The sequence below is a fragment of the Eufriesea mexicana genome, unplaced genomic scaffold (genome assembly GCF_001483705.2).
Source record: "Eufriesea mexicana isolate 0111107269 unplaced genomic scaffold, ASM148370v2 scaffold793, whole genome shotgun sequence".
NCBI classification, from domain to species: Eukaryota; Metazoa; Arthropoda; class Insecta; order Hymenoptera; family Apidae; genus Eufriesea; species Eufriesea mexicana.
In genome coordinates, this window is record NW_016908959.1 from 19990 (window position 1) to 32829 (window position 12840).

Genomic DNA, 12840 nt, shown 5'->3' on the forward strand with positions numbered 1-12840 from the left:
TTTATTATTAAAATTATTATTGTGAAAACATCATTGTATAAATCGTCATGAATTAAAACAAATCACCTTTGATACACACAACTGATCTTAGAATTATGTAATCAATGTCATTAGGAAACATTATTATAAGTTAATTGAAATTAAATATCAACAATACTAGGTTGCAGAAACTTATCGTTGGTTAACAAATGTTTTTTTACTTAATGTAAAGATACAATGTACAATTTTAAAGATTTAAATGATTATAAATGAAAAATTAGCAAACTATAAAAACGTTTATAAATAATAGACATTTTATGAACCTATTTTAAATGTGAATATTTGTATCACTTTTTATTAAATTTTTAACAAATAAAGATAATTTTAAATATGATCGATTTCACGGAATTCGAAGAAAGATAATAAAATGTGGATATCTCCGGAAGATATTTGAATTGTTACAAGTTTGATGGTTAAAAGCTACTAGCAGGATACGCTATCAGGTCAAGTGAAATCAATTGCGAAGTTTAGCAGGAATTAATTGATGCAGAAATATAGGAGAGTTAAAGAGTCGTAGGGGGAAAGAGGTGATGCATTAATGTAGTTGTGTTCGTTGTTAGTAGAAGTCGGAGGCTCGTCTAACGACGTATGCGTTAAAATTAAATCCAGCCGGAGGCCGACGGCTACGTCTTGCCGACGGCGACGACGACGGCGACGTCGCGATGAGATGCGTCCTCTAGCTCAGTCTCAAGAGCACACCCTGGCTGTACGGATGTTCTGATCTTCAATATATTTACCCCGTTTTTTCGTGCTTTTATCGTCGATTTCATCGATAATACGTTCGACAAATTCCTTCGCAATTGGCGGCAGATTTACTTGTTGAGGTGCAGATTCACTTGTTGAGAAACAACAAATTTTTGCTGTTCTCTTCATTCTATTCCTTCTATCGCTCCTACTTCGCTTGAGCACGAGGTAATTAAAAAAAATGTCATGCTTTTCTTATAGCAACTTTTAGATTCCTCATTGACGTCAATGGGCCGTGTCCTGATTTTTCACGGTCGACATATTGGCTTGAGCAAATTAATATTTTATTTTATGCAAAACGAGATTCTATGGAAAAATCATTTTTCCTTTAATATGCAAAAATGATGGTTCATTGTTCGAACGTATAAATGCTAAATATGAATTTTTGCCAATTTATGTCGAATGACTTGCAAGAAACATTAATATACTTGTTTAAAATGTGATTAACCGTTTGTTGTAAATACAAATTTTAAAAAAAATATAGGAGGAATTAAGAAAGTATATAATTTTAAATCAATAATTATACTATTTTAATTTTTATCTCATACCAAGTTCTATGTAGTACTTTGTTCTAAACTTGTTGTATCTATGTCACTGTAAAATTTTAAATAATGAATAATATTGAATTAAAAGTTGAGCAAAATACTCGTAGCATTGCATCTATATCTACGAAATAATAAATGTAAAAGTTACGCTGTTTTCTACTGATTTTCTTGAATGATCGTAGGACGAAATTTTCAATAGGAGTGGGGAGTGTGTCATCGAGTTACTAGCCTTGATTCTTTGCCAAATAATTGATAGGGAAAGCTCACTGTTGTCACATTCTCGCGCTAATTTTACATACAATATCTACTACGCACAATTGACAATTATCATTATTGTAACAATGTATATGCTCTAATCTTTAATAATTTATACAAAAATTGCAATATTTCATTCAAATTACGAAGTTATATATCAATTGTTTTTTCTCCTCTACTAAGTAACAATTTTCAATAAAAGAAAACTCTACTATGTCTATGTCATGTTTAGAGAATATCATAAATGTTCTATTTAAATTTAGTTTTAATTACTCCCTAGAGAGAAGAAAGAAGAATAGAAAATGTTTCGAAAAAATGCAGGCAGTCGAAGATATTATTATATATGAATATATATACATATATAGCTTTTCTTTCGTAAATTAAAATTTTTATTTATTTTCTTTCTTCTTTTTCTCTATATGAGAAAATTAAGAAATGTGCTTATGTGCTAATTAACATATACTTTATTTGATATTTCTCTAATGGAAAGATGGATCGAGATGATGAAGACTTTGGAGAGGGTTTCATCACAGAATCTCATCCACTTCGGCCAACGCATCTTTCTGTTCCCCTCAGTGGCCGACCGGATTCCAGAGCACCTAGTATCAGCAGCAGTGTTAGTGATATGGATGTACCAATTTATACAAGAGAAACTACTATACCTGTTTCCGGTGGAAAAGTAAGTAAATTGTTTTCACTCATGCTTCAAGTTCCATGTATCAAAATATTTCTAAATTATTTATATCACAAATTGTTTTTATTTCTATTAACATTCTTTTATTTTTCCTTGTGATATTACTAATATTTCTATTGTATTACTAATTTATTATTGACATTTTACATGTAATACGCCATATGTAGTAACAGATACATGAAAGTTATAATAAAGGTACATTGGCAATTATTGTACATCAATTTACACATTATATTATAATTCATATTATATTATAATATAATTCGTATTTATATTATAATTACATATTATATTCATATTATAATCGTTGGTACGTAATACATATGAAAATACAAATATCATTAGACAATGAAATAATAAAAGATCAAGGCATGTAGATACATATAAATATCGATACTCTTTATGCGAGATGTACAAGGGGATGCAGAAAAAGGTAATTTTACTTTTAGAAAATTATTGAAATTGTCTTTAGTTAAAATTTTTTTTCCTTTTTTTCCCTTTCTTTTTGTGTATTTCAAAGCGATTTATATTATTTATTAAACTAAACTAAAAATTATTTGTTTATTAACGACACTCCGTAAAAGAAATATTTAATATAAGATATATAGCAACAATAATCAATGATAATTGTTAAAATGATATGTGGATTTCAATTCAGAGAGAATCAGAAATTAAATGGTATTTTAAATTTCTTTTAGTTTATAATAACAATTAAGAGAATATAGGCGATTGTCGGAATTCTTCCAAGTAACAGTTTTTAACCTTGCGTATCATAGATCATTGATCGATTCTCTATAGTTCGCAGCGAATATCGTTACTCTTTAGTAATACTTTCTTGATAAAGCGATCTGTGGTTTGTTCGAATGACGCAAGATGTGCTTTAAACTACTGCACGTAGATACGTATTTGACCCTAGTTAATGGAATTCTAAGCATTCAATTAATATGCCCTTAGTACCTATAGAATAATTAAACGATACTTATCGTTGCAAAGTAGATGTCGTATTGTATTCATACTGTATGAGTATACATTTTATAAAATCTTATTTTAGTAGTAATATAAATATTATAAATCATTGTCTCTTTTCAACATCTATAATAAAGATAGGATTTGTTTATTTCAGAATATCTTTTAAAATTAAATATCTTAGTACATAAAGATCAGTATTACAATGTTAAATTTAAATTATTAAAGTTTGAGTACAAATTTTCATGGCAGGAATATATGATGCAAACGATGTTTATGAAATTTTTATACTTATTGTCACAATAGTATTAACCAAGTTGTTTAAAATACGTATTGTTTAAGATCTTGTATCACAAAAAACATTAAAATCTTATGTTGTTGTCAACAGGTAAATTTTCCCTTTATTTGGTTCTCTGTATCGAGGCATCAGTCTATAGACATGAAACAGCGGTTTTCATAGTACAGCATTCCACATAAAAGTATTCAATTTTAACGGAATGAAGTGTTTTGTATTCTTACATTTTTGTTAATTATTTATTTGGTTATCAAAGCAGTTAATCTATGATAGTGAATATTGTTTTTTTTTTCTTCAAATAAATATACGCATCTGATAAGTAGGAAATGATTTGAGAACACTTGATAACCTAGCATGTGATTGGTCGATTCGGTGGGTATGTACGAGGCACGTCAGCACGTCACCTGTCGGTGTTCTTTCATTCCTGAAGATTTGTTATCTGACGCAATTGCACGTGAATATTGCAGTATTATAAACATAAAATATATTTTTAAAGAAATATATTCAATTTATATTACTATATTTCGACTTACCAGTTTTTATTTGTTATGAAATTAAATAATTAAATACATCATATGAATAAAACTTAATTTTTATGTTTATGGTATTATAATTTTTAATCAATATGCATTTGTTCAGAATTATTATTCATTTCTAGTGTTTTTTATTTATTGTAATAAACGAAAATCATTCACATCGGTGTTAGTGATGAACTTGGCGTACGTTTTATATGTCACGTTCCTTCGACACTTAGAATTCTTGTCTTTCGTATAGCACGTCTGACTCAATATACATACATAATTTGTCACAAGTGTTATTCATTCTTAACATAAGCGTACTTTCATAATACTTTCTATATTTTCTTAGCAAAGTATAGGTAGATATTATTATATGAATATTATTGACACATCAAATTTTATGATTGAAATATATATTTATAAATTACAATTAATTCATAGACAAATGTTTTAAAATCTTGAATTCAATTATGACTACTTTGAATGAGAAAATTAAAGCGGATGGAGCATAATTTAAAATGTAAATAATTGTTTTATGACATCAATATGCTCAAGGGAATGACTTTAAATTTCTTACGTGTGTCTACTTCACAAAGATAAAATACTAATACTGAAATATTTTACATCACATATTTTATTTTACATTTTATTTTTAATTAATTTTATATTTTCAAACTACAAATTCAAAAAAAAGATATTATTACAAAATTTGGATTCATTTAAAATTATTCATACTTGAATAAAAATGTTACTATTCTTATTTTTTACTATCACTATTATAATATTATCTGTTAAATTTAATACAATAAATGAATATTTTGAAATACAATAATACATCGTAGAATTTAATAATACAGTAATTCAGTAATACGATAATAAGGTATAATGCAATTACAATATGTAATAAAATATATAGTTTTAAACTTTAAAAAAAGAATTCTAGATAACTACTGTGTCGAATGAAATTTTGTCATAACATTAAATTAAAAGTAGAGGTAATGAGGAAGAGAGAGAGAGAGAGAGAAAGAGAGAGAGATTCTTGGGGGCTCGCCATCTGCCGCCGAGTAATGACGTCGTAAGCTTGCATCGAATGTGAAGCCATTGTCCTTCGCCCACGCGGTAGTTTCGTTCGTTTTGTTTAAGATGAGATAGCGAAGTGCGTTTTTCTATCTAATTACATGCTTTTATTGCTTTTTTTCTTTGCTGTTCAATAATTTAATCAATATTCTATACTTAGAAAATTTTAGCCTATTTCTAGTTCTATACTTGGGAAGAGGTTAGAATATTGTTGTGTATATTCCATACATATAGCATTTGTTTATACGAAAACAATAACTTTTATTTTTAAACAAGTGATTATTGAAATAAATTTGATTAAAGTACAAATTATAAATAATTAAGATTTTGCTTCAAATTTCTTCATACTGATTATACAATCTGTTGTCATTTATAATGCTTACAATATATAATCTTTGGGTGTAAATATTGTAATTTTTGTTCGAAAACAAGATTATAATTTCTTTTAATTTTGAATTAAAATATGTATAGGTTTAGGTATACGTTAGAAGTTCAAAACATATCGATCTACCGGCAAACGTTTGTCCCAAATAGATGCCTGTGGAGGCGCAGGCTCGATAAAAACATCTAGAAATGGAAGTGTTAGTATACGTTATACCTTACGTGAATACGCGCGTTGCAAGTTAAGGAACATTATTTAACATATTACTGATAATATAATGGATTTATAAAAATACCACTATTTTTATTTGCATCGAATAATTGTTTGATTGTGTATAAATATCTGCATTTAAATTAATTGTGGTACGTTTAAAAGGTTTGTCACGTAAAATTCAAGTACGCAATCGGCCTTTCAGTCATACATTAAATTATTATAAATTTAACTATTGTGTAATATTTTTAAGAAATAATATTTAAAGTTGATTAGTTTTCAAGTTATGTAAATTATATATTAATAAGTAAAGATTATTACAGTGCATACTGACTTTTAGTGTGAAGTGTAGAAAAAAATATAAAAAATGGTCGTTGCAAGAGATAAGTACAAATATTAAAATTTCCACATTTTTTTTAAGTGGTATATTCTCTAAAACATGTAAAGTGTTTGACAAGGTATTACAAATAAACTAATAGTAATAAATAAAGCATAGTTTGATTAATTTTGTAAATGAATATCGTATGAAATAATTTACATGTCTAAATTTTGTATGATATGAAAGGCTATTTTACTATATATTAAATATTATTTTATTAAAAAAGGAAAAGAATATATGAATTATTTGAAGAACGTTTAAACTATAGAGCAAAAGTAAATAAAAAGATATTTTTAACCTCAGTAATTAAGAATAAAGGAAAGACGGGTAGAATAGAAGAGAGTGTAGATTTTATCTAGATTGTAATTGTTTCCTCGTGTCAAAAACGAAATGAAAAGTAATTTTGCGATAAGGTCAAAGATGAAGCAATCGTATGTTCGGAATTACAATAAATAGTGTAAGCCGGTAAATTTTTGCGCGTGCGCTCGAAAACCCGATAGGACTCCATGTTCGGTTGTTCGTTCACCCAGAGAGTATAAGCACACGAGGATCGAACGAAGTCTCCTGGAATAAGCCACGCCTGCGTTTCCTTCTTCTACGTCATCAACAGTAAGTGAACGTTTGGTTTGTCTTGCGCTTTTAATTCGCGCGGCAACTCATATCTGTTTACTTCTGAAAATTCGTAATATGAATTCTACTTTGTCTTTTTACTAATATCAGTGCAAACCTAACCCAAATGAAAGTTGGCTGATAATTACGAGTTATAAATAGACACGTATCATTAGTTTGGTTTACAAATGGAAAATATCAATGTTTTCGACTTTCATGGAATTGTTCACACTGTACTATGGCAATACAAATGTACATAGATTTTCTTCTGATAAAATTTCTCGATAACTTAGTGAGTAATTGTTTAAGTTAATACACATTGCTTCTAGTCGTTTACGTTTTAAACTGAATCGATACGAATAAACATTTTTAATACTTCGATAAAATGTGTGCATGTTTGACCAGATATCAGTCATTGACGATACGAAATTAAAGGAGATATGACTGAATTTCATTCAGAGCTAAATTTCGGCACAAAATGTTTTGATATGTGCATTGCAACAAAAAAGGTAGCTTCAACAGAGAAAATGTTTTTCAACTAAAATTCATATACACATATAGATGGTATACGTTATATAAAAGAAAATATTGCGAATGGCTATATGGATAAGAATTTAATTAATTTTTTCGAAGTACGGTGGCACGACTAATTATCACAGGATATTACCCTTCCTATTATATATATTTAACAATTTTCTTCATTCGATAACCTTTCTATTTGATCTTTTTAATCATTGTAACAACGATAATTTTTTTTATCTACAATTCAAATACGAAATTAAATGAAACTGAATTCTGCAATATGGAAGTATTTTAAGTAAGAAACAAACAAGATTCCTTCGAGTTGTCTTATGCGATAATAATTCTTAAGGAAGAAACTCATTATATATTATAGCAATAAAAGTGTTTGTGGTCGTGAATATTAATTTCTCTAATTCTTTGTTGATGGACGAATATAAAATTGGTTTTGTCTTGAAATCGTAAGTGAAAGCAATAGTGCACTTACTACTACGTCAGTATCGTTTATACGTGTGGTTTTAGCACAGAATATTAAATATCTAAATTTGAATACAAATTTCAATAAATCAAAAATTTTTATTTGCCGATTTATATTATTGTCATTTAATCTGATATAATCCTGATGTAATATTAGGTTACATAGGAAAAGTAAACAATATTATTGGGAGTGAAAAATGTTCATATAGAATACGAAATGCGTGTACTATCTAAAAGTTATCAACCATTTTGAAACATACTTATCGAATGTGTTAATTTTATTATTTTTAATTTTTGTGATCTATTATACAATAAAGTTATCAACCATTGCAATTACAAACAAATTGCAATTAAAAGTTAAAATGCGAAATAATCATTACTTTCATCTTTTTATGCAATTACAAACAAATTGCAATTAAAAGTTAAAATGCGAAATAATCATTACTTTCATCTTTTTATAGTTTTTGTCAATTCATGCTAGATATTACTCATTTGAGACGCCTGATCATTTGATTTTTTATTTATTTGAAATGAGTAAACATAATTCCATAAAATAATTCAAAATATTTTACTCGTCTAATCTTATGTAAGGACAGATTTGATTCCAATTATCTATATTCGTTTGCTTTTTCCCTTTCTTGTAGACATTATTTCGTAAATCATTTAGTTTATCATTAATGTTACGTTGAACCTTTTTTGTATAGTAATATATGAAAGATAATTTACAATTCTTTTTTTCAAGCCGCTTTATAATAGCAATGGAAAAGGGCAAGGTATCGTGTAATAAAGAAATTAACATCAAATTTGTGGACATATTAAATGTTTAATTAACACTTTCGGTTTAGTCGAGCAATATAATTCAGAATAAGGCTACATCGCCAACGCCTCTAACTTCGATGCCAAAGGTAACAAAATTCTTAAAAAATCTGAAAAGTACAGCGTTAAACGAGGTCTTATCTTCCCTGTTTCTTTATTTGCTCTGTTGCATGCTGTCTACCACGGAGGATAAACAGTGGGTGAGTGTATGATATAAACTGAGTGATAATTTTCAAAACGAAGAGGTTCATTTTTTTTTTATAATCGTTGAAGTAGTACGCTTATTAGAGTAATCTTTCATTTTTAATTATTTAATTCATTGGTTTTGTTACGGCGCGCATAAAGATACATGTATACGTCAAAACCATGCATATATGTGAGTAAGTAAGTGTAGTTGACTGTGAGTCAATCACAAGTACATTTAAGCGTGGTAAGAGAAATCTAATCTTCTATAAAGTTCAAATTTTGGCTGTATCGAATGTCACCAGTGATAACACAATCTCTCTATATCCTGTCTATTATATTATAAATTTAGGATAAGAAAGAATTCACAAATTGAGGTCATATTATCGTTTCCTTGATTTCAGTTTCTTATCGTTTTTGAATATTTCGAAATGTCGTTTATAAATTCATCACTGTGATGAGTACATTGTTTCGATTTTAATAAGCGTATGCTTAATTTTAGAATGATCAATTAATTAATTTTAATTGTATCGTTGTTCCGTCTAAAATTGCAACAGATACTAGTAATTTTTGATTGCATCTTTGTTTTAAATAAACGTATTATCAATTTATTTATCTGCTTCGTTTCGGGTTTATATTTTTGCAACGCATTGTCGTGTAGATCGAATTTATGTCAAATATACAAAGCCTAAGTAATTTCCACTTTAACTAATGATAAGGAAATCGTCCGAGTCCAGTGAACTATGTTTTAATTATCCCTGAAACATTCCATTTCAGATGTTCTTTATTTATTCTCGTGAAACTTGTTGAATGTTAAAATGAAACAAATATTTGTACAAGGTGTAAAGGTGAACAAAATAAATGCGTTTTTCAAAAATATCGAAGAAGAAATTGCCCGATCGAGGGAGATAAGTAATAAAGTATTTAAGGAATAAAATCAATTATCTTATCAGTAGAAATGTCGGTAGAATTGAAGTCTGGAAGCATAAAGAGTAAAGGTAATGCGACGTTTAAGTGTCCTCTACGCAAGTGGCCACGCAAGTGACGACATTCTAACTTTAATATTCTCAATTACAAAATTGCTACATCCCCCAGCACAACATTCGTATGCGGTTTTACAATGAAACGGCTTGAGTTTAACTAAAAAATAATAGAATTGGAGAAAAATTTTGATCAACTTGCATATTATTATCGTTGCATTCGTTTGAAGATTCGTAACTTTTTATATTTTCTGCAATTTTTATTTATACCAACGACATGTTTCTCTATCGATTTTGTATTATGTTGTGGTTGTATAAAGAAAAAGCTTCGTAAGGCAAACTTATGTCGCAGTTTGAAATATTATTATTATACTGAACTTTGTAAACATGTTCATTTAATACGCGATGGATGAAATATAAACTCATCCCACGGAACTTCGGTTTAAGATCGATGAAATCGAGATGCGGATAAATGCGGATCCTGTGTTCAGGAAGACAAGGACAAGCATAAGAAGTCGAGATCTGTTCATATGCATTCAAAAACTTCTCAACTGTGGAACTATATATTTACTATAGTTACATGTTAATTCGTGGTACAAATTTCGAGTGTTCTGCTGATTTGTATCATGTAGATGAATCAGATTTTTAGTCAGGAAGTGGTTAACAATCGGAGAATTATATGGAATGATCTTCGTCACATAGTTGTAATACCCAACTATTTATTTCCGTGAACACTAACAGCCATTGATTAAGAAGTGATTAACATTTTTGCACCATTTTTATTCCTCTTCGATAAAAAATTATTTTTTTACTAAGATTACTTATATTTTATTGTTATTATTATTTCTATTTTTCACGTAAATGCAAGGGTCACGCGTATTGAGTTACGCTACGTGATTCAATGATAAATAGGAATGCACCTATTGCGATATAAAGTAGTTTACTACCGGTACTAGAGATGGATAAGTTAATGAAGAGAAAGGAAGAGGAGTAAAATTGCTGTATACCTATATGGATGGTAATACGAATTCCACTTAAGAATTCTGTTGGGAGAAATGCTGGATTGGTGACGAAAGTACGTAGTATGGTCTCGTCCAATTGGTAGCTTAAACTCGTTCGAGGGGCGTACAGAATTTGTGTTGGGCTAGAAGGAGGAGAGGGAGATACGACTGGTTTCAAAAATCAGCTTTCCTCTAGCTCGCACGAATGTTGTCTCAGTAGCTTTCATACTCGACCGTGACACGGAACGATTCGGTCGTTGTCTCTTCGTGGTTGCATCTCTTCGATTCGAATTTCGAATACGCGCCAGTGATAGTAAAACGTTTCTTCAATAAAGTGACTAAAAGCATTTAGGAAATTTTATCGATTTACCATGATACTAGAGGTAAAACGCACTTGCGATACAAGTATGTCTATTTTTCATCACAGTGTCTATAATATTGACAACAAGTATAAGTTTCGATTGTATGTTCCGATTGCTCTTTCTGTTTGTTTTTCCTTTTCGTGACTTGCGATATTAAAATTTTTTTTTAATATTTTGTATTAATTATCAATTATTACCAAGGTACGCGATACTTCAATTTGGGGATAAACTATTCTTCGAAACAAATCTATCGTGTTTGTTCCGGGTATTATGAATGGCATGCAAATGTTGTTAGCATTCGAATACTAACATTCAATTCGAACGTTTGAGGTATCATAAACTTTTAGAAAGCGGAAAAGTTTATACTAACGTAGAGAATTAAAAGTTACAAAACAATAGTACAAAACGGTTAAACATCACACTCGAGGAGTAGAATTTTGGTATTGATCATTTGATATAAAACCATAATGATATCTAAAATGTACGACCAAGATTTTTAATTTTATTTTCTTCCTTTGTAGATTTTAGCTCTATAATTTTGTTTAACGAATTAAGCGCGCCTGACACATCACTGGATTTTTCCTTCTTTTATTTTTGGTGGTCGTGTTTATAAGAGTATAGATGTTTCGGATTACGTTTTAAACAAATTTACCCTTTTTTCTATGAAATTTATCACTAAAATTGGGACACATTTCTTACATTAAACATTGTGTTGCATCATTGCAAGTGTCTACTATTATAAAAAATAATCGATGAACGATCATTACTCATAAAAAAATTATTCTTAAAAAATGATTTCATCATCGTTTCGACACACTCCGATAATTTTATTCGGTCAAAATATGTTGATTTTTAATTAATTGATTGATGTTTCGTTGGACAAATCATATTTAGTTGTCGCGAATTGATCATATTACCTTGTATTGCCGTATGAATTATTTCAAGTAAAATTCCTTTGAGTGGAAAGTGAAAGGAAATTAATGGGAGATGACATTAGTTGGAAACAATATGGTATGTCTTACATTGAGCCAAGGCTGTACTGGATTACTTTTATCCGAGTTAAGGTATGTAGAGGTGACATTGCAATTGCAATTTTCTGTTCACATTTATGAGCTAAGTATTATATTTAGATGTAATGAAAGCACCTCGATAACTTTTAAAAACTTGTATTGCTTCAAAATTTTGGTAGGTAAAAGTTAAAAGAAAGTATTTTTCCTCACCGTATATTAATTTAATGAACATACGTCATTATTAGCATATGTGGAAATCTTGAATTGTAATTACTAACGACAGTGATCGCAGCTTCATGCATGTTTTCGTCTGTATCGAATGTTATTGAACAAAAATTCAACGTATTCTTTTTAAAGTTACTAAAGTACTAAAATTACTTTAAGATATAAATTCTTTTTAAAAATGTGAAAAATAATTGATTAAAAATTAAAGAATAAATCTTCTGGTAGAGTAGAAGACTTGTTTTGAAATTACGGAATAAATATTACTGTATTTATATACTATAACATTTTTTCATTCCGTGTTTCAAAATTTAGTTACTGAAAAAATTTGTTACTTACGTATTTGTAAATTGTTTCATTAAACGAGAGTTACGTTTGACGTTATTTACAAACAAATATCAATAATTAATACCTTAATTAAATAACATACAATTAATAATGTTCGAATAAGAGTCGTGTAAAAAAGATTAACACGTATAAAATTAATACCTCAAAATTTTGATTCCTCGATATCAGTGATGCAAATCGTTTTTTTTTTTTTTTTTTTTTTTTTTTTT

At 28.7% G+C, this 12840-nt stretch overlaps 1 protein-coding gene across 4 annotated transcripts in view; it reads left to right on the plus strand.

Annotated features, from left to right (window-relative positions):
• The first annotated feature begins 613 nt into the window (after window positions 1–613).
• LOC108546890 (solute carrier family 2, facilitated glucose transporter member 1) overlaps window positions 614–12840 on the plus strand; it is an 18007-nt gene continuing 5780 nt past the window's right edge. The window contains exons 1-5 of one of the 4 annotated variants that reach the window (XM_017899180.1): window positions 5762–5877; window positions 6635–6713; window positions 8452–8482; window positions 8555–8614; window positions 8723–8725. In XM_017899180.1, the coding sequence (XP_017754669.1) occupies window positions 8468–8482; window positions 8555–8614; window positions 8723–8725 (78 nt within the window). In that variant the 5' untranslated portion in view covers window positions 5762–5877; window positions 6635–6713; window positions 8452–8467. Of the gene's footprint in view, window positions 952–2073; window positions 2263–5761; window positions 5878–6471; window positions 6714–8451; window positions 8483–8554; window positions 8615–8722; window positions 8726–10911; window positions 11073–12840 lie in introns of those variants that run through there. The other 3 variants (XM_017899179.1, XM_017899177.1, XM_017899182.1) reach the window with 3 other exon arrangements.